At 36.0% G+C, this 24,158-nt stretch overlaps 1 protein-coding gene across 3 annotated transcripts in view; it reads right to left on the minus strand.

Moving 5' to 3' along the window:
- Window positions 1-24,158, minus strand: part of dpp6b (dipeptidyl-peptidase 6b) — a 100,082-nt gene that overhangs the window by 16,259 nt on the left and 59,665 nt on the right. For 2 of the 3 annotated variants that reach the window (XM_079452836.1, XM_079452835.1), the window contains 2 exons: window positions 5,303-5,417; window positions 1,805-1,903 (listed from right to left, as the gene is read on the minus strand). In XM_079452836.1, coding sequence (XP_079308962.1) covers window positions 1,805-1,903; window positions 5,303-5,417 — 214 coding nt within the window. Of the gene's footprint in view, window positions 1-1,804; window positions 1,904-5,302; window positions 5,418-21,793; window positions 21,923-24,158 lie in introns of those variants that run through there. The other variant, XM_079452837.1, reaches the window with a different exon arrangement.

Genomic DNA, 24,158 nt, shown 5'->3' on the forward strand with positions numbered 1-24,158 from the left:
TTGTGGAGCATGTCAGAGTCAGAATAATGTGGCTCTTTCTCAGAGGTAAACACAGCCTTAAATCAACAAATGCATTTTCAAGGGCACAATAGCAAAACATGATTTATCAAAACATGCTATATTTACTTATGTTAAGATATACATCTTTCAACCTGTTCTACATGGTACCAGGGCTGCACTTTTACAAACCTTTATACCACTAACAGGGACCAATTATACAGTAGCTCCCCATTCTCTATCCATAGCCTTCCCAAATAAATCTAGCACTACAAAAACTGCTTTTACATAGAAGTGCGCTTATTTTCCTTGCCGTTTCATTATTTATAATATTTATATTATTTATAAGTTCACAAGAAAGACATTGTCTGCGCTGTTGTTTATCACAAAATGCGTAAACTCATATCACAATCACCTTAACAGATCTGTTAATGCCAAGAAATAATCCATCGTTCTTTTTTTCAATAAACCAAAGGATTTTTATATATGCAAGCCACAGTTTCAATGACAGAGGTTATGCAGTATTAGTGCTTCCAGACAAAGTGGCACCGTAAAGCTGTATTCTGCATCATTACATCAGAATAGTCAAACTTTTAAAATAAACAGTAGACCAATTTTCTGTTTGCAGCTTGATGTCTTGTTTTATTGTAATCATGCACCTTTTGTACGTTTACTGATAATGGAGAGTAAAGTCTGATAGGATATTCCATATGGAGCATCAAAAGGGAAAATGATAATATAAGACTGTACACAGAAAGAGTTTATGGAATAAAACAAAAAGTAAATAAAAATGTTAAATACAAATATTGTTGAGGTTAATGTGGCATAATAATGTGGACTGATGGTTCAGAGAGCTGCAGATATACTAATACTGTATTACAATAAGAATATGTTCAATGCTTAGGTGTTTCAAGTGGAACAAGCAAGAAGTTACTGGCCTACATTCATTCAAAAAATCATCCTTCGGTCCATCGTCTACTATTTTTTAATATCATTTTGATTAACAAAATAAAAATAAATAACTGCAAAAGTAAACAGTGAATATTTGTGCAAAAAACAAGCATGTCTTAACACAAAGAATGTATCAATAGCTGTATGAACACCTCTTTTTGGAGTAGTTTGATGCACTTATGTATTTTGTTGCCTATGTTGTTATAATTGCTTCCAATGTTTCCTCATCTGTAAGTCGCTTTGGATAAAAGCGTCTGCTAAATGACTAAATGTAAATGTAAGTGTTTTTAAATGTCATCATATAAAGGACACAGTGTGATTTTAGGTGCAGTATTTATGTCAGCATAAGATGAGCTCTAATTGATAAAAAAAGGTGGATTTACAATCATGATGTTTTTATATACATTCACATTTAAGATATAATTATGAGTTCATATTTGTTAATGGGTAGTCGACCAGCTTTGTAGATGATCACACATCATCACAGACGACCAGCTAGAAATCATAGTAAATTAACTATTTTCCAGCAAGATATGCAGCTTTATTACATTCATTCATTTCTCAGCCGTGAAAAGTTACTGTATCCAATAGGTAATGTAGTACAATTTTCACAGGCGATAAAAACTGCACCATTTAAGTGTATGATGAAAACCTTCAAACACCAACTCAAAATGATTCAAAACTGATCTGAACAGAGGGTTCGGTGGAAAAGTAACGGTGGAAATATAACTCAACAAATGTATTTTACCTGAAGTTTCACAAAGATGATGCAATTTCTTATTTAGTTGTCATAAGATGTTGGAACTAGTGCCTGCAGCCACGCAGAGTCTGACAGGAAAACTCAAATGTTACTCACTGTTAAGCCATGTAGCCTCAGGGTCGTGTGCCTGGAGCTGTCCATTGAATAGGTCCTCAATAGTGACTTTCTTCTTAGAGGCCAGACTGTCATCCTCATCTGTGAGCAGAAGATTAAAACGATATTTCAGCAGAATTCAACTAGAACTGGAACGATTTGAAGATTCACTTTGATGTTGCCTATAGGTTTTAAAAGTCTATTTGAATATTTAAGAAAATACAGACTTAAGACAAAGAGAGGCAGACAGATACAAAAAAATCATAACCAAACAGAACACAACACAATGTAAACAATGCAAATCTTAATTAAATCCCTTTGAACAGTCTAGTATGACTTTCAATACTGGTTCTTCTTATTAATGAATAACAAAAACAAAAAAACAAAAAATGTATTTATAATATCTTGAATGATTGTTTGAATGTTAGAAGCATCTCCATGTCTGATTCATATGTGTAGATCTCTACCAACTCTGCATGCACAGCACTGAAAATAACCAACAGCAAAGTAAAATATTTAGTTTAATCCATTGAATCTTAAAGGGATACTTCACCCCAAAATAAATCATTTACACACCCTCAAGTTGTTCTTAATCTGTATAAATGTATTTTTTGCATAAACACAGAGAAAGATATTTTAAAGAATGCTTGCAACCAAACAGTTCTTTGTGACCATTAACTACCATAGCAGAAAAAATACAATGGTAGTCAAAATTGCGCCAGAACTGTTTTCTGTCCTATATTCTTCAAAATATCTTATTTTGTGTTCAACAGACATTTATAAAGCAATTTTTCCTATTATGGTAGTCAACGGTGGCCAAGAACTGTTTGGCTACAAGCATTCTTTCAACAAATATCTTTGTCTGCGTTCAGAACAAAGAAATGTATACAGATTTGGATCAACGTGTGAGTAAATGAAGACAGAACTTTCATCCTTTAAATACAGCGTTTTATCATTTCTCCTCCTGTGTTGCATGAAAAAAAGTCAGTACTACAGGTTTGTCCCAGAATGGCTTAATAGGCGTAATGAGACTACTGCAACACCCCAATATGTACTAGACATCCTTCTACCTTCTCCACATGGAATCTCTATTGCCCACAACTCTCTCTTCTACTCCACAAGTCATCCAGCTCTCATTCAGTCAGTGGTGACTCATAGATTGTTATAAGGGTATCAGCGCACTTTCCTGGCGTTAGCAGTGCCAACACAGAAGCTTGTGTACTCTGTGATGCAATCAATGATACCTTCAATATTGTCCCTAATAATTCCCAAAGCACATCCAGATTTGCTGCATCGAAGTTAGTGATTTGGCCTTGGATGACCCATCTCATCCCAGTTTCGCAGATCTCTATTTGTAGAAACTTCATTTTAAATGTTAGGAGCTTAAGATTGCACCGTCTACCTTATATTGCACAAGCTCATCCTTCAGTTGTACCTTGGTTTTCATTTGTTTAATAAAATCAGGAATCATTTAATTTAACCTTTTGTGAAATACACAATGCCCATTGATCCATTTGCATCATTGCCAATTTGACAGAAAGCAGGTTTATATAGAGGTTTTGTGAGCCACTTTCTCTAGTATCTGATAATATAATAAGACGTATTTATCAAAACACTGGAATAAATCTTTAAATCAATGTAGAAAAATGTTTAATAATGTAAAAATCTTCCACCGCTTCTTTAATCAATTTAATATTTTTGTTCATAGAACACTTTTTATGTCAGTTGAACTTTGTGAGGTTAAAACACTGGTCTTCCAGTTTTCTTCACTGGTGGCATAACTAAAGAAAGAAACTTAAGAATTTGTGTTCAGATACCATCTCCCTCCAGACACGCGGAAGTGCCACAAACAAGGCAAAATAACGGCGGTGTCTTTTAAGTGTGGGCAAAACTCCCACCATCTTGTCGTGTTTCTTGTCCCGTGAGAGTCGCCTTCAGCAAACAACTCCCTCGCCAGCGCACAGGGCCACAGCCAATTACCAGAGATGACGTGAGGGAGAAGGTGAGACTAGGTTTCCCCAGTGTGTCTCATTCTATTTAGAGCTCTATTGATCTGCACACATTGATGTAATTAAAGTTTTTCTCTGTTAGGCGAATGCGCTCTCCTACATACGTTGTCTGGCTATAATGGGCTCCATTCAGGAGTTTAAACCTCTGTAACTTTGTAAGTTAGATTAAGGAGTGGGAGTGCGATCTCCAAACTTGGTTTAATGTGATTTTTCATTGTACCATCTCAGATATCGAAGTAGAACCTAACACATCACTGTTTGCGGAAAAGCCGAATACTTTGGAGTTCAACTTTTTAGAGAGAAGCTAATCTTTTGCTTTAGTTTTATGGGTTATTGGTATCGTTCTTTAAGCACGACGAGGAAAACAACTCGCTCTCAATTAGGCTGAGGGTTAAAAATGAGTTCACTCATTTCTTCAGGCTACTCTTAATTTAGGCTCTTCAACAAATGATAAGTGTATGTGTGCATATTTAATAATTCATGTTTGAAAAAATTATTCGGCTGAACTCTGGGGAAACACACTGGCCTACTTTCTCTTGATAAAGAACAGTCAATTATACTTATTACCCAGAAAAATCATTTTTGAGACATTTCGAGGACCTAATGTAATAATCTAACTATCAACCATTAAAAACTTGTTGAATTTCTATAACTTTTGCCGCACATGTTTCTATAAATCTATTATGTTTCTATTATTAATCATTATAAGTGTCTTAATTCAAAAGAATTCTTGACATACAATAAGAGGATAAAGTGATAACATTTTGGGTCCATATTGAAGTCTGACTTTTTAGTAGTTAATCTGAACAAAGTCTGCAACATTGTGAAGATCTGTTCTTAAACTCCTGACAAAGACAAGAAAGGTTACAAAGACCTTTTTCTAAGAAGAAAAATCTAAAGCAAAGTTTTCATGCAATCTCAAAGAGACATTTGTAATATTAAAGAAATGTAAGAGTTATAATAATTCAGGTTTTCTCTTTGTTCCGGGGTGTGATAAAAAGGGCGAAAAAAACAACACACAAAAGCTACCTGTGATGTCCTAACCAAGAATGCGCATAACAAAAAATAATATAGTTTAGAAATGTCTGATCAATAGATCTCTTTAAAATATACATTACTGTATATCCACACTTTTCTGTAGAGGATGACTTAGAAAGCTTGTAAACTAAGAAAATAGACTGAAAAGACTATTTATACAGACTTTAAACGTCTTTTTTAGCCTTCTTATTTTTTTAAGAAATGTTATGACAACGATTTAGAAGATCTACTGTACAGTAACTATGGTTTAGTAAATAATGCGTGAGGTTAATTTCAAGAACAAGAAACACATACGAATTTAAAAAGATCTACTGTAACTACAAATTCATGTCAAGACCACAGATATAAAGAATATGGACACACGTGTTGGTCTACAAAACATTTGACTAGCTACGACAGTGCATTGATTATTGGTGTATTGATTATTGTATGTCAGAGGTGCACAGACACTTACTGGGTGTCAGCAGAATGACAGAGGTGACGATCAGAGAGCAAATGACCAGAATAACCAGCAGTGCAATAGCGATGCCTTTCCAGTTCCTCTGTGGAGGACTGCTTCCAACCAGCTCCTGTCAATCACACAAACAATAAATATTCTACTTTAGAAAAGGAAAAATGCAATAGAGAATAGCAAAGAAAAATAAAATCCTAGTAAAAAAGGCTTTAGTGGACAGGTGTTTTGACTTACTGAGCTGACTACTTGTAATGTATGTTTTCAGTGAGAGAGTTTCGCAGTTCGCCACTGTGATGACTAAAGGCTGATTCATCACTATTTTTAGTTGGTACAGGTACAACCATCAATTTGCGAGTCAGTATTCCTGCTTTATATTTAGTAAGCATATTGCACAGGTGGGGACAGTTCCATTAAAGATCATTCTGAGAAACACGTTTTCCCAAATTTTGTTTATAAGTACGTTATTTAATTAAATACCACTGTATATAATGAAACATGTATAAATTATTTTATTTATGAATTTCCCTTTCAAATTCAGTTCAGGAACTAAATTGGATTTGAACGATCTTTCTCAGTATTCAAGACTACATGTGACTATATAATTATTTTCTCAAATGAAAAACACTTCTGACAAATCTGTTAAGCTTTTGCAGTTGCAATTATGAGACATCTGTCAATGTTCTGATCTGTTATACCAACTGTTAAAACAAGAAAAACACAGAATATACAGATTGACTGTGATATTTAGAGGCCGTAAACACAAGAACGCTTTCAACTGAAAAAGCAAAAATTGTATAAGTTTTGGCTGTCTGTATACAAGGAACAGCATTTTAGGGGACTGAAAACGCAAACTTTTGAAAACGGGAATCAAAGTGTAACTTTTTGAAAACGCCGCCGTTTTTGTTTCCATGAAACCGCAAGACGGAACTTTCTGAAAACGATGACATCACGCACATGCGTATTACGCGATCAGTCGTGAGAGTATAGCCAAAATAATGTGCCGGCTTCCCATACAATTAATGGGATGGTTGACTATGCATTACATTTTCCCCAGCAATAAGACTAGCTTTAAAGCTGACTTTAAACAAATATACATGTCGACCAACGGTATTAAAAAGCACTTTTGGCCTATAACTGTGCATGTGTACGTGCCACGGCAGCTTCTGTTTTTTTTACTTAAGAACATCGCCAAGCGTTTTTATCTGTTTTCCTGGAATATATGCAGACCGTTTTGATAACGCTGCCATGTGTACGTGAAACTTTTCAAAAACGCAGAGAAAAAACTTTGGTCTAAAGGTCAATTCACAGAGTAGACTATTTATTCAGTGAGACCGTGCAGATGTTCATTGGTGTGATTAGTTTAGACCAGCGCTGGTGTAATGGGGCTGGTGGTCTGTACGGGAAAGACCAATCACCAGGGGCATTTTCAGAATGTGATTGCTCAGGACAGCTTCCTGTCTGGGTTGGGACCACTGGGGAGTTCTGAATTGTGCTGGTCTATTTCAAGAGTGAAATGAGCCAGAGACTGAGCTGACAGAAACAAATCAGAGAGGAGAGAAGAAATGATTGGAAGTCACTACGCCTGATGTTTTTGTAAACCGGAGCGAACCGGAGTGTAAACCAGAGCGGCTTAAGAAAACATTCTGTGCTGTTTATAGAGGGGACAGGTCAGGATTCTGATTGGACGAGTCGCGATTAAAGCTTGTTGATTGTGTTGATGAAGTGCCCGATTCTATATTAATACGACAAGTTGCTATTGAGCTTGTGAACCATAAACATCCTAGTGCTGACTAATGAACCATATGACTTAGTGCAGGAATGCTTTATTCTATTTAATAATATTAATAAATCGAACTATTTATTGTACGCTGGTGGCTGTTATTATAATGCTGCTGTGGCCAGTACATAAAAACAATTTACACAAGGCCAAGTGAAATTGTGATTTCACTGACACATTCCAATGACTAACTTGTATCAATTCATGTTAAAGTATGATCTGCATTCGCCCAAGTGAGCAATTAGTATTATACTGAATTCATGCAAAATTACCACATTGTAATGTTTCCCAGTGAGATCAGGTTGGAAATCATATTTTTTAACCAGCTAAGATGACTATAATACACAATCGCTTTTACATGCAAGTGGTTTTGTAAAGAATGATTTTTTCAAGAGCAAGGAAAACATTATGACACACAGCTTTTTGTTTTAATTGATATGCCTGGTGAAATTGACATATTATTTAACCCCTGTAGATGAACAGTGCCTCTATTAGAAATCACATCACGAAAGCAGATCACAAATAATGCAGTATCACTCAATTCGCAATAAACACTGTAATCAATGTTGGTTAGTCAACAAGCCATGTTATCCTAAAAGAAGAAATCTATCTGTGTCCAAATAAAGGTCAAGTGCCCTTCAGTGAAATGAAGCGACAATCTGCTATCACCAGATAAACTTTATTTCCTAAAAGCAGAAGTGGCTTTTTGACCACACTTGAAAAGCATCCTTGAGTAGTGCTATGATTTACTATGTCTTTGAAGGGGCCTTTTCACAAAAATCGGACTTTTTCCCATGTTTATGTGCTATAATCAGGATACTGGTGAATCTACAGACTCAGAATACGTGAAAAACGAGCCGATTTTGCATCCTTTCAGACATAGGTAGCAGATCTTATTATTATATAACTGCCCCTAAATCTGAACGTGTCCACCACAGGCATTTTTTTTAGTGTCAATTTGTAAAAAAAAGTTAAATGTTACTTTGACACATTTGTCCGATTACTCCTAGAAAGCAGTGTCTGTGGTTTGTCATGTGTATTTTTGCATATAGAAAACTTGACGCGTTTGTTAGAAGTCCGTTCACAAGACACAGTGTTTTTTATTTGCTTATTTGCTTTATGTGACCTTTCTTTCTTGTTTTGACATTGAAAGCACAGGCTCACAGCCCTGGCTGCTTTTTCTGCTAGAAAGGGGGTGGAGACTTGCACTTAAAGAGACACAAGAAACACACACACACCCAAAACAGTGCGTTTCTCCTCGCATGCAAAACTGGGCATTTAGGGCATGGTACACTAAAAGATCTGCAGTGTATTTTGAGCTGAAACTTCACAGACACATTCTGTGGACCCCTAAGAGTTATATTACACTTGTAAGTAATGTGTAAATGTAGAAATAATTCTCTCTATTAAAATATTATTTATAGATGTGATGTTAAAACCAAGCATTGGCAACTATCGAGCAATTATATAATATATATAAAGACCATCACATCTACGATTCCTATAGAAATAATCTTACATATTGTGTGTTGGTTTACTAAACATTTGGCCCACTTATGACACTTTAATTGACCAATAGCGTCCTCAATAGCAAATTTGACCACGTTTAGAATATATTTAACAGATTTTCAGGTATTGAACGGTAACTAAACTTGTTCAGCAAGCTTCACAGCTCACATAATACATCAGCAAAATGAATATCCAGCATTTTCTCATGAAGCAGCCCATGAAGGAAGAATAAGTTATTTCTCATAATTGGCTGGTTTTAAAGGGATACCTTACCCAAAAATTTAAATTTGATCATCATTTACTGACCTTCGAGTTGTTCCAAATCTTTTCTTTATATTTGGAACAATTCTTATAACCAGACATTTGCCCCCTATTGACTACTATAGTAGGAACAAATACAATGGTAGTCAAAAGTGCCCAGAACTGTTTGTTGTCCTACATTCTTCAACAGAACAAAAAAAACTATAAAGTATTTTTCCTACTATGGGAGTCAATGGGGGGGGGGGCAAGAACTATTAAGTTATAAGCATTCTTCCAAATATCTTTCTCTGTGTTCATCAGAAAAAATGTATACAGATTCGGAACAACTCCAAGATGAGTAAACGATGACAGAATTTTAATTTGGGTTAAGTATCCCTTTAAGGGCAGAGCATTGTTTTACCAGCTAGCTCCAAGGCCACATCAGCCTGATGAAATGTCACTGGAAAGCTAAAGGTTGATTGTCTCCATTACCTCTGCGCATGAGATGGCTAAAAACGAACTGCATTAGAGTCCCTCTGACAGATTTCATTTCAATTCAATTACATCAATTCAAAACATGGTGAACTGGGGCTATTTGTTACACTTTTTAGCTAAGAAAAGATTTCGAAGGGTAGGTTTATTTTTGAAAGGCATTTTCTTTTAGACACATACTGTACCTGTACAGGTATGATCAAAGGTCTATACTTTGTTGTGAGCAATTTGTTTACATCTCTGCAAACTATCTTTTTATAGATGTTATTTATTACTATTACTCCTTGCTGTCTAAATTGCCTAATGTCACTGCATGGATGCATTTGATAAATGGGAAATAGTTCTGCTGACAGAAAATATTTCATAATTACAGTCACACAACAACTTTATTCGTGGATAGTAAGAGCGAAAGGGTTTCAGATAACACTTTGGATCTGAGTAGCATACACTGAATAAAACAAAGTGTGCCCACTCAATTGCGATGCTCCTCACATAGGCCAAGTTGACAAAAAAGCATCTGCAAAACGACTCAAAAACATATAAACTAATATTACTAAAGTCATTAAAACTATAGTTAAATAGTTAACAACCTGATTCACAAATAATTTCTTTGCACAGTGAAAAGTGTTTGAAGCTAGAACAAAAGCATCTGCACTACAGTACAAATACACATAGTATACAATAAGCAAATGTGATTATAAACGTTTCACAAAAAGAACCCTGCGTGTGATATGACAGAGAAATCCTAAAACAAACCAAGCCAACGTTTTGCCTTTGTCTGTATATAAGTATGCTCTTCAATCTGAAAGTGAAATGTTTGTCTGAAACAAACAAAAGACGCAATGTCAAGGCAAATCGGGCAAGTCATCTTTAATTTCGGGATCCAATATTCTCAACACTAAAGCAACAGCCTCTTGTTGAACTGGTTTGAGATAAGGACCCTGCCTGTGATAAATAAAATGAACTAGCTTGTGTGCTTTGACTTAACGCAGGAGAACAAAAGCATCGCGGCAGGTGCATGGGCTGCTATGAGAGTGTCAATTGTACAATTCCATCAGCAATCACTGACAGACTGATTCCTTTCATGCTTTCAAAATTAAAGATGTCTATCTGTCTACCTGTCTGTTTGTCTCTTTATTTTTACAAATCACACACAAGCTATAATTGTGAACCCATTCCAATAATTCTGAACTATTTTAGAAAGCCTTTTTTGCCAACACTTGTGTAAATAATGCAATATAAATAAAGTGACCCAAAAAGTATTTTGAAGAGGCAAACCTTCAGAACGAAGGTAAACCAAACTGCTTATAATTGGTTGGTAGATGTGATATTTCGTCACTATCTGAGGCCACATATTCCTCACGAATGTATAGATTGTTGTTTAAAGCTTCACGGTATAGATGCACGTGGTGTAATAAATTCTGAAAGGTACAGAATGTACAGGTACAGAAAACCACTAAGTATGGTCGGTGGATTTAGAGATAAAAAGAAAACAAGATATTGTTTTCTTCATGATGGATTACTCAAGTCAAATACAGAGATAATGGTGTTATGTACACCTTCAGCATTCTCTGTAATCTGCAGTAAGCGTTTTCTTCTGTTTACTAGTTTATAGGCGCCAAACTCTAAATCTCATTTCTTGCTAGCAGAATAAAGCACTCAACAGCTTCAAAGAGCCAAACTGAAATCTATTGTCCCAACACAAAACATCAATGTGAGCCATGCAGTGCAAAAAATAACATCTTTGTCTGGCACTCATTTGGCAGATGACGTCAGCGTTTCCAATGGAGAACATGTTGCACATGCATTTATTAAAAGTGACAAATCCATGCGAGCTTCATTTAACCAACACTAATAAAGGTTGGAATCTGATGATGTTCATGCGTTCATTAATTCTGGTGATAAATACTGAAGGTGACAAGTATTTTTTAACTTGATCTTACTGAGGATAAAGCAAGCTAATGCTAGGAGAGTTAAGCTACTGGTAGGATCCCAGAAAGTGTAACCGTGCATTGGGTCTCTGTAGAACCCTAACACCTCAACAGAAGCTGAAAATCTGGAGGTAACAGCAATTTTTCATTATCTGTGGAGTAATAAAAATATCCATCAAACCCCAAACTATTTTATTACTATTGCATGTCTCTCACAATGTTTCCTCTAGGGTTTTAAACACCATAGTTTCAAAACAGTCCTTTTTTATAGCTTGTTTATCTGTTTGACAAACACCAAAATCACTGTTTTCCCCTGAGTGCCAATATAATTGTCCAATAAATCTCATACACAAAACAGATAAAAGCATTCTCAACAACAACAAGGGATTTAGTTCTTAGGAGTATGTGTGTATTAAGCAGATTTCCACTGGGATGTGTGAACGAAAAACATTTCGGAAAATTCTCAGATGAAATGAAGATTGTATCTCAACACCACCCCACCTCAACTTTCTGGGAGGTTCAGGCACTTCTGCCATCCCATTCATTGTGAAAACAAAAATAATTAAACAAGAAATGAGAATCTGATCTCAGGAAACCGAAACTGCTTGTGATATCAGCATCAGATATGAGCTTCAATCTCATATATTCATTCCTTACATGCAGTACATAATAATAAATTACATAAATAAGTCTCACTTCACAGAAGGTTTTGAAATCCACAGAACATAACCTATCCACATCCAAATGTAACTAATAACTAAAGATATTCCAAACCATACATTAAAAACACTAATGTAAATCATTGTAATACAGATATCATTAGATAAAAGCTAATCCCCCTTTAAAAAGTTGCCAAATTTAAGTTTCCTGTGGAATTTTAGGTTTACCTAAACAAATATGTTTTTAAAAGCCTGGTTTTACAGCAGGCTACAAATGGAAGGAATCCAAGGCTCAGTAATAATTGCGATAAGGATAAAACATCACAAACCTCATCCATGATGTTTCACAGTAAGAGTGTTTCGTTAGTTTGTGTCCCTTCAGCAGAACAAGGGTAGCATCTCCTCGTGTGCCGGTGAAGGATGAAATAGATCTTCCCTGATCTCCAAATCCCTGTTTCCAGGGGAACCGGGGAAAGCAATGACAACGGGCAGCAGAGAGGGAGGGTGTGATCACGGTAATGGTAAAGTTGGGGCTTATCACTGACCGAGAGCAGAACAAAACTGGCATCGGTGATTTCAATTGACTGATGCTTCTCTGAAATACAAACTGTATCTGACCAGTAGGACAGGTGGATCTTTTAAGCCTCGTCGGATGGGATTTTCCAGATGTCCTTGTAGGGTCAAGACAGAAAAGCACAGCTAAATTACTTATGAAAGTTGTTGAGTTAAATCAAATATAAATGATGTTGCTACACTGAAACGTGACGGACATGACACAGGACTGACTGTCCGCCGTAGTTGCCAACTCCACATTACTTTACACTGATGCCAGGGATTGTTTCTTTTCAAAGTTTGCCTTTTTTTTGCAGAAGTTAGATTCATTTTGTATTTATTGTTACATTTATAATATATCATATGTTTGTTTTACATTTACCGGTAAGGTTGTTTCTGGCACTTATTACATTGACTCATTGACTTAACATTTGATTGTTAAGTTCCCTTTCCAAATTTTGAATGTACATGCCATATAATATATCTTAAACCTACAAAGAAAAGTAAACTGAAATTGTTTATTGTGTTTGTATGTAATAGTGTGTCTTTCCTGCAGAGCTGGCAAGCCTGATGTCATCTCAAGCAAACTTACAGCATCCGCAATATGAAACAGACTCCATTTAACATCAAGGATGAATCTATTTCAAGCTCAAGCAATATCATTAATATATAATCGATGTAAAGTTCTAAATTAAGTATTCATGCTGGCAGAGGATCAGATTCAGGGCTGAATGGTCATCCGTCTGATGACATTCATTTGAAACTACATCCTGCTGGAAAGTTGGGGATCTTCTTTGGGGTTACAATAAGCATCGTCACACAAACCACAGGGCCGAAAGAGTCCTTTTAAGTCCACAGCAGGGCATATTACATAATAAAGACCAGTATGAACTATAAATAACACCCTCTGTTCATAATGTGGTTCACATTGCCGAGACAGCAGAGAGCTCTTGATGTTATAATTGAACAGACAAAAGCCTCGGAAAACATAGCATTTTCCATTGCGCAGAATATAGATACAAAGAGAGCTCTATAAACCGTGTCACAGCGATAGTCTAACCAAACTCTCGTTTTTGAAGTGGAAACACTGTGTTTTATATTATGGAAAAACAGATGTTGAATGAAATGTCATGTTTCAGCCACAAAATACCAACTATTTATTGACACTAAAGACATCTGTGCTGGATCTTTACTGCTGTACTGTCCACTGGAATACTATGACAGGAAGTACAGGACAAACTCACCCAAAAATAAAAAACTTAACTAATCTGCTATCATGTGTAAATATTTAAAAATCGTCACATATTTTTATAATAACACTGCAGATATATTCATTCCTAGTGTGAACCAGATGGATTTAAGGGCTCAATAAATCTTGTAAAAATATACAACAGAAGAGGTCTGTAGAATGTCTCATGCTCACCGCATCTTATAGTCTCGTCTCTCTGTTCTTGTATTACACTGCCACATTGATGTAAATTGATATTTGACCTTGAGTCACAGGAAGAGTTTAGTGTTTGGGATAGTTTTGGCTCTTGCAGTATGTCCTTCGGGTCAGGTTACAAGAAATGTCAACCATTCAAGATCATCTGTTTTATCAGAAAGAACTACAAACATTGAAATTTGATTATATACAGCACACAAAGGAACTTTAATAAAGAAGTACCAATGCTATTGAATTAGAAAACAAAAACTGTTTCTACTGGAAATGATGCTAAAGCTCTGTAACAGTGTTTTGCTTGCCAAGTGTTGAAATGCCACTTGCACAAGTGTTGAAATGCTTGGCTTTATTGACCAAATATCCAATTTAGAAATAAATGTATATACACGGTAGGCCTATGTATACATATTAATGTCCAACATATATATGTGTCAGCTCTGTTATGGAATGCTTGCAGTATGCATGGTATATAATATACAAGCTGAAGCTTACATTTCAAAGTTGATGTAAATCATTAAAAGAATATCACAATAAGAACACTGGAGAAATCTGCTCTGGGGTAGAATTGCAATATTCCACAACTCTGTTTGGTTGTAATTGAAATCGTATTGATTTTGGGATGACCTTTGCAACAGCTAACTGCTTTGTTTCTGGCGCTAGATAAACAGATGTGTTTGTAGGACAACAATCTTTCTAGGATCCTCCATAAAACTGTAGTGTATATTCGTTGTTAGCAGAGCTTTATTTTATCGTTGTTTAAACCCTGAAAGATATTTTGTATGTGTTTCTTTAAATCTGCAGCACTTGACTTTGGCCTCTTTGTCGCCATCTCAGTTTGAGACATAAAACGTCAGTTATTTTCTTTATATGGCTTGTGTTTTGGCACTGCTGCTCCGGCGGATTAATCTGAGCTCTTTGCTGAATAACAGACTGCTCACACCGCATCGGAGCACATCTGTACATCAACGTGACTGTAACATGTGTGACCGTGTCCGTGCCTAAATTGATCGCACAAATGATCGTACAAGTGATATAAATATTACGGTCTGTTCCTCAAAAGCATCGTAACTTAGTTAGCACTTGAAAATCATTTAGATCTACGGTTGCTCTGGAGTAAACGTAAAGCCCTAAGTGCATCGTAAGAAGACAGATATATGAGGTCACCTGCAGGACAACCGGAGAATTGCGCATACACTTAAACAATCCTCTGTGTGAATGCTTACATGGTGGTTGTCAGTGTCTATGTCTTTCTACTGCTGCTTTAGTGCAGCCAAACTTTCCTAATTTCCTCACTATCCTCTAATCATTTAGAGGAACTATGTGATTCAAGATTTTCAGGCTGTTACAAACCTTATATATCACACACTGACTAACATGTGTCCCAACAACTGGAGAAGCCATTTCTTAAAGAAACCAAATCCCTGATTTGATGAGAAACGTTATTGTTCTCTAATCGAAAGGTTCATATTCATAATGACCAAATTTTGTGGTTATTATTAATGAAGTGCTGGTAATATACGTGTACAATAAACATTTAGTTTGGAGCTAGAATGCTAAATAATACATAGGCCCTAATTAAAATGTAACTTGAAATTGACACCACCACACCACCCAAAAGTGTAATAAAATGTTGTTCAACAAAAACATACAGCATTTTTTTAACTGTTGATTTAAACATTTTTAGTTATATACATTGCACAATTACATTAGATAAGTCCTATCTACATATAGAAAAAGTATTAAACATTGCACAAAAAATATGTTAAACAACGTTTAATACATTTAATATTCACCTACCGCGTGCACATCGGGTGAAAATAATTAGCTTAAACATTTTGAATACAAGCGTGTGCTACAAAAACGAGTCATTGTATAAGGTGACATATCAGCACCTGACAAACAGATAGCGATTTGTAAGTAGCACATAAAGCCCTGCTACATGCAGTCGTGTCAAGTGCAATTTTGGGAAATGCACGTGAAACTATGAGGAACGGTCGCAATGTGGCTCATAGAAAACGTTCTTAAGTGAAAAGATCCATCGTTATCGGGAAACCCAGCCCTGTCAATGTATTGACTCAACAATTGATTTCTGATTATTTTACTAAAACATTATCGCGGATTGCCGCTTTAAACATCACGCTCCAATAATGAATACGGAATCAAAATGGTTTGCTGTAATTAAAGCCAATATTCCCCGTCAGATTCCCTTAGACGAATTCTAGACCGTGAGCAACCATTGAGTTTCTTGTGACGTATCATCTCCTTGGAGATCCCTCTATTATATTGAGGTTGATGTTTAGAAATGGTCTAAAATTGTAGAATATAGCATTAATCCCAAAGTGCAGAAATTGCAGATATGAATATCTAACCTGTACAAAATCGTTTTACTTCTAAATTCTGATATTATTTATTCACCCATGTGTTGTTTTAAAAATACATAAATAAAAAATAAGAGAACAATCATACAACTAAAAGGATTGTATTTTTTTTAAAGCTGGTTGATATGAGCATAACAATGCTATGATATTTAGTGTAGCTTATGGCAGAAGCTACATTTCTTAGAAATATAAATGTTAAATCTATAGATTTCTGAGAAATATAAATAGCACCAGGTGACGCATGGAGGAGTGATGTTAAGTATGGTGTAGGCTGTAGGATAGACAATTCACAAATGAGATCTTATTGAGTATTCTCAAACGTTTCAAACACATTTCAAGCACTTTGTACATGAACTAGACACTCAGTAGCATTACAATTGTTCTTACTTTGTATAATAAAGCTGACTACTTTCAGACCGATAGAAATTCTGATAGTTTGCGTACAGTCATGGAAAAAATTAAGAAACCACTCCAGTTTTGACTTTAATGAGAATTTCTGCATGTATTGTGGTCATTCCAATGAATTTCAGCAGAAACAAACTTCGGGATTGACACCCAACAGCAATGTGAAAGACTGCAAAGATGCATGAAACTTGTGAAATATTAGGCTTGTTGCATTAAATATTGTGTTGCTTAAACATTAACATGACATTTGTTGGCACTACACAGACTGACAACATTTTTTTACTTAAATATAAACAGTCAAATTTGGAAAACTAAAAACTTTTTTGAAGTGGTCTCTTAATTTTGATGCATTTGCTTCAGTCACTTTATTTCCCACCAGCCGGGTATTAATGCAATAATCAAAAATGTACTTGCCCCAAAATGTCATAAAAACCAAAACAAGATATTTTCTTTTTAAGCAGTTTGGCTGCAAAGCAGATCAGACTACGGCAAGAGACTGCCGCTGCAAGACCAAAGAGACCATAACCAAAAAAAAAACAAGCCACGATCAGGGTAACCTTGAACTACTTCAAGAAAGTGACAATGAACAAGACATGTTCATTAGTTTCAGCCGAGGAAGCTGAAGATAGAACTCTGAGCAAGAGGAAACTGGAGGCGACGCTAAAAATGAAACGATCTCATTTGTTAGACCTAATGGGCAAACTAGAAAACAGGCAACAGGAAATGATGGAGTAGGAAAACAAGCCATTGTTACAGCACTCATACATAATGTGGCATAGTTTTCTTGCATACAGAGCTTCACTAAAGAGCCATCTTCAGAACCGAGCAAAACCGTCTAAATGTTTTTATTTCTTTATGGGAATGCTGGTGCAGAAACCATAAATCGATTTGTGTCACATTTCCTGCGAGATATGTTTTACTTCACTTCCCAAAAGGTCATCCAGAGACATATAGTGATGTCTTTACGGCATATAACCGTCCCACCAATTTATTTCACTATTTATAACCTTTCATTTCCCCATTCTGACAGCAATGCCTCAATTGTATTAGGAAAATATTACAGAGGGAAGACATATAAAGCATATGATACAATATATCAGCTCTCCACTTTGCACCTATGACAACACCATACATTTAGTCTGCAAAAAAGCGGTCACCTTTCATCTTCCAATACCAGTCCTAACACATCACAACAGCAGACGTTTGTGAAGGAAAGCACTCTATAGCACTCTGGATGGGCACTCTATAAGCATGACACGGACAGGACACATGTGGGACGTCAATAGTTACAGTATGTGATGCATTCCTTCCCTTCCTTAAGGGACCAATTATAATCTGAATCATGATTGCTGTTAGAAACAGGTCTGGGAAAATAGTCACAGGATAACACCATGAATCCTGTTCCAAAAATTTTGCATATGCAATATCATTGTATCATTGCATAAATTCATCTCTAAACATTCCCCAGCAATAAAGAAATATGAATTTCGTCAGAGAGGTAAATTACAGGAACCTAAATATATTTTTTTTTACTGCAAAATAACATTTCTTCCCAAAAGTTTTACTAATGCAGTGTGAAAAAAATGCACTGTTCTGTAAATAATTTGTTGCTATCGTTCTGAAACCTTGGATGTCCAAATTCCAGGAACCTGGCAGACCTGTACGCGCTACATCAATAGATCAAGAGACGAACTGACAGGGTTATCTCTAAGTGGCCTGACATCACCTACCAGACAGAGAAACCAAGCGTTTACAGTTAAGATAAATCGAGAGCGTATACCTGATAGATGCTTGATTTGGGCAAAGTTGAGATATTTTTGGACACATACCCAAATCATAATCCACATCAACAACAGACAGTAGTTTTCATAGCTTTCCTGTAGCTCAGTGTTAAAAACGTGGCGTTAACAACGCCAAGGTCATGGGTTTGATCTCATGGGATTGCACATGCCTGGCAACAAATGTATAGGATAATGCAATGTAAGTCGCTTTGGATAAAAGCGTCTGCCACATGCTTAAATATAAATGTAAAATGTAAAGTGTTATGAAGTGAGTAACAAGCATTCTTGATGACCGTTTCTGTTCTGTCCGCTCGTTTAATTGTGTTTAACTACAGCTGTCGTCAGTGTTTTTGTTTGGCAATGGCAGCAGGTACTGTATTCTGTCGATTGTGGCTCTAAACAACACAAAAAGATGATATTTTAAACTCCTTATGTAGCCGTTTTGTATTGGCTTCCTCCAGTTTTCCCTTTGTTTTGCCTCCAGCTGATGCCGTGACGTACAGTAAGTGTGACGCCAGCACAAAAAGGGTCTATATGGCAAAAAAGGTAGAAAATCAAATGGCGATATGACGTGTCAGAATGACAGCAGCGATATATAACTGTAAAAACAAATTACACATCACTGTCTGGACATTTGTTCGTTTTATTCCTATTTTATTGTACCTGTATATTTATGTATTTCTAAATAACAGTAATGAGAATAAGGTTATAACAGGCTACTGAAAATTGTCATGTCATGAAAATCCTTTTGGACCTGACAGGCTTCATTTATTTTACACCAAATAGCTTCACAGGTTTCCTTTTAATTGACAATTTTACAACATTCACCCACAAAGGAAATTATTAATGTCATTAGGCAAATCTAGACATTGTTTTGAGTAGACAAGACAAGCTTTAGTAGGGTTAGCAAACCAATGGGTTTCCACTGTTAAAAAACAAAGAAACAAAATGCATGCTACAGACGAATCCTGAATTAATCAGAGCAGTTATGCTGTAGACTAATATGGGTCAAAAACTCTCACTACATTTCAGACAAGAGCTGACAGAATCTATTTCTAAAACCAATGTTTGCATCCTGCGGCAAAAGGACCCGAGTGTAGCGAGGACATGTGGAGATGTGCCCTGAAGGTGGTGGGGGATAGAAAGACTAACAGCTCTAATAGAGATTGTCAAGAAACCAAGCAGTTGGTATATGAGCAATGTTGCTATACTTACGGTTAACACATCGAACTCCTTAGCAACCGTACATCAACACCCTGGTTACCATTTATTCCTCTCGCAACTACAAAGCAATGTCCAAAAAAACCCTGCATGTGTGAGAGTATAACGTTTTATATACCTGTGTATATATATTTTTTCTTTCTATTTGATGTCAAATTAAACCAGAAGAATAGAGTTTTCATAACAGACCAAACAGGCACTCAGGCAGGATCACTTTGCATTTCTAAACCCTATAATAGTCAACTTATAACATTTACTGTCTGACGGATATTGAAATCTGTCACTTCTACAAATATGTTATGAAAAGCCAGATGAATGTGATAGAAGTAATGATAAGCACACTTCACGCAATACAGCAGCAACCCACACAAAAGGTTAAACAAAAACCCACACCTGTTGTGTAAGTCATAAGCACCTATTCTATCTGCAAAAATGGCACGAGATATTAAACAGACGCCAATAATATGAGATGTTCCATGCATATTTAAAATAATAATGATTATTGAAGCTCTAGGGTTTAAAAATCCTATACGTAAGAACAAACACAATCTCAAATTGTAACTTCCTTATTAGTATTGTTAGGGTAATAAATGCGATCCAAACTAAACTCCTGTCAGCTGAGCTGTTTTCAATGCATTGCTGTACTGCAACATGCGCTCTCTTTATAACTGTATAGCTGAACCAATAGCTCGCAAATGTACTTCGCGAGGGATATTCTATTTCATCTGGGTTGCAACATCAAACATAATTCTCAATTAGTCCTGTTTATCAGACCCACTTTATCGCCAGTACTCCAAATAAAACCCCTCCTTCCAGGAGAATCAAAGACAGCAATTCTTCCACTGCTTAAACCTTAATCATTGCCATCTGAGAGCAATACTTAAGGTTAAAGTGCAAAGAGAAGCTTGAGTGGGTGGGTAAGAATTTACTTTTAGAGCATCTCCGATCCTTCTAGCAATTCGATTTGAATGAGCAATGTTCACGGATGTTTTAAAAGCATCTCTGTCTCCTGCAGTGTCTCCAATGAATTTTAAAGTGAGACATCAATAGTTGATGTTAAATGCTTGACAATGGGTCATGTGTTGGAGAATAATGTAACAATTCAGGTGAATGTTTGATTAATGGATGGGATGGAGGTAATCGGAGCACAACAGATGCAGTAGTTTGGCTTAATTGATTTTAATGAGTTGCCATGCTTTGCTTCTGATGCCACAATAGACTGTCCATCGGGACAATAAAGAGACAAAAGTGAAATAAAGAGTCATATTTACATCAGCCATCTGTTGTTGAGACAATATATAGTCTATATCCATAATCTAACAAAACTATATGTCATTTTGTATAAAACAATAAATGTTCTCCTAATTGTAAGTCGCTTTGTACGTTTATTAAATGTGAATGTAATGCAGTCTACAGCCTTGAATTGAATTTTCTCAAAAGAGAAAAAAAACTAAAGGAAACGAATATATCAGCAATATATATAGACAATCAATCATCTTTGCTGTAATATATGATATGAAGATTTATTTATTTCAATATTTATTAATTGCTTATTTAGTTTGATAAACAACTCATTGATACCCTTTGTAATATTAATCATGGTTTAACTATATTAGAACTGTTAGAAAAGTATAGTATGCTCACTATGGTCTCACCACAACCATAGTATTTGGTAATTAATATGCTAAAAAATAAATGGTTACACATGGTTAATTTTTCAACAGGTAGTCACTTTACAAAACACATTATATACGTATAAATTCTATTCAATACACATTTACTTATATAGCGCTTTGCAGGCTGCATACTCCGTCAAAGCAGCTCTATAGATACGTATTCAATATCACTACTGTAACTATACCTATACCTAGGCTGTGTTATGTTTTGCACTGGTATGACAATCACAAATAGTAATGTAAAATAATATCAACTGCACATACTATAATGAAACGAAATGAATGCACATTGTATCGAATACAGTATAATAATAAAAGAATAAAGGTTAATAATAGCGCGCTTATAGCCTGACAGTTTTTTCTCAGACATGCCAAGATAATTTCAACAGAGACTATAAGGGAGAAGCTCGACGATTTTAAAGTGGCTACCTGCTCTTGTTGAGACGCTTTTCCCAGCGCACCGGAGTCCGCTGAAGTCATGCTGAAGAGGGGAATATCAACAGAGATGCAGCCACTGTGAAGACGAATGGAAAGCGCTACACACGGTGAAACCCATTCAATGAGGGCGAGAGAGAGAGAGAGAGAGAGAGAGAGACAGAGAGGAGGCGTGCGAGCAGAAGAGAGGTAGCGTGGAAAAGCTAGACGAGCTGTATTTAGAGTGGAGAGTGGCATGCTGAACAGCATTCTCTTATTCTGAACAGCAGCTGAGAGAATATGAGATGCGCTAAGGGGTTTTCCAATCATATGGCAAATTATTTGTCAACCAGAAGTTTTAATATATTGCATAAGAAAGCTTGTAAAGTATTCAATTGTTTTTAATATTATATTAAGTTACTTTTCTTTGATTAAAATATAGATCACTGGGGTCAGTTTTAAACATTTTATTTGAGTAGATCTGCAAGTGGACTTAATTTTCCTTAAACTGTACTTACATCGAAATCTTTTGAACAAGACATGTTTTCTTTATTACTTTCTTTCCAGCTACATAGTCCTTTCTTACATCAAAAAAAGAAATAACATACCGCCATGCTACTCTCACACTGTTATGTATCTAGCAGAATACACTTTGGCCACTCCACAGTATATGCAGAATTTGTGTAGAAGTTAAAGCGTTAAAAATGTATGTCATACATATTTCTGCCGACACTCTAAAACAAGCTCCTGATGATAAAGAATTGATAGAAACCAATGAACAGCACTTAAATTTGTGCCAGCAACTGTTGGCACCATGTGAAATAAACAAAGTAATTAGAAATGTTATCTGTTTATGGCCGGTCCTCTGCACAAGCAGTGCTCTCTGCTGCTTTGATGTTGCCTATTAGTTGGGGCACTTTGCCATCTCTTTTATATTACTGTATGCATACACGTAGCGTGTTCATGCTGGTAATTGCAACTATTGTACAGTAAATTTATTTTTATGTGTGTGTGGCATCTCGCAGTTGCAGCTGTATTGCAACCATTTTTATATTGTATATAAAACAATTTCAATAGGGAAACTCCTTGGATTTTTGTTTTTACTTGATGGTAGAAATGCATAGTATATGGCTACACAATGTAGATATTACAGTGTATATAAATATACCCGCCCAGGTATATTTATGGCAACCCAAGTATATTTGGCATCACATTTTTTTATCCCTCCCTGCTAATGACAGTATCTGTGACCGAATAACTAGTGAATACATTGCGCTTACGCGTCTTCTCTCTTTCCTGACTTGCTTGGTGTGAGCGTGGCCTCATGTGTTAGCAAGCACTTGCATTTAAAATCCAAGAATACAGCGGTATACAGCAAAACATTGTCGAGAAAGAGCAAACAACATATAGCCGCTCCTTAATGTAGATGTACAGTATTGTGATTTTGTCCGATGATGTTGCGTTTATAAATCAGGATTTTAGCAGCGGTTAAAGTGACTGCTGGTGGTATCCTGTTATAAAATACAGTAAAATGTGACAGACAAGAAAGTGCAAAAAAAAACAGATAAGTGCTAACACTAACACGACGTGATGACATCACAAATATGCTCATTACGTCACCAGCACCACAAGTCTGTCAAAATCCTATGGGAAACACTGTATTATCCATAAAGAATCACAACTTAAAGTGCATAACTAAAAAGTAAAATTGTTTCAAAAGTTTCAGATTCTGAAGTCAATTAAAATTTTGATAAACCGCCTCAGATGTGATTTGAGCACATCAGAACATAAAGCTTTTGAGATGAGCACCACGGTAGTAATCTCTCATTCAATTAATATTCCATGGTACTGCCATAGTATTTTCTTGCAAAAGTGAGCAAAAAGCAAGAAGATAGTCTGGCAGAACTAAATTATCTTTTCTTTAATTGTACCCGTTGAGTAAGGTCAGACCCAAACTGTTCCAGAAGCTACACATCATACCTCATTCAAGAGTCTCTTTAACCAGCAGCGACTCCCAATTTAGCACATGTGAGAGGGCTCATGCTGCACCTTCCAATTTCCCCTTGTTCAAAAGCCTGTGTATCTTAACACATTCATATGGAAATGTAACAGAACAAGCAGAGAGAAATTGGACTTTAATGAGTGACAGAAAGCCCAGGGTTGAATAGGTGGAGAGATTGATCTACTTCAACAGCTCAGGAGGCTTTATTCATTAGAGAAATGTTACTGACACTTCTGCATTGATTCAGAATTCATGAACCAATGACGCTCTCATTAAAAAACACTCGTTTATCAGATTAATCCTAATGAGAGGAAACATTAAGGACATTTGATTCAATCATTTACTTGAAAGATGTCATAGCTGTACTTTTTATTGAAA

Source organism: Barbatula barbatula (genome assembly GCF_947034865.1).
Source record: "Barbatula barbatula genome assembly, chromosome: 3".
NCBI lineage: Eukaryota > Metazoa > Chordata > Actinopteri > Cypriniformes > Nemacheilidae > Barbatula > Barbatula barbatula.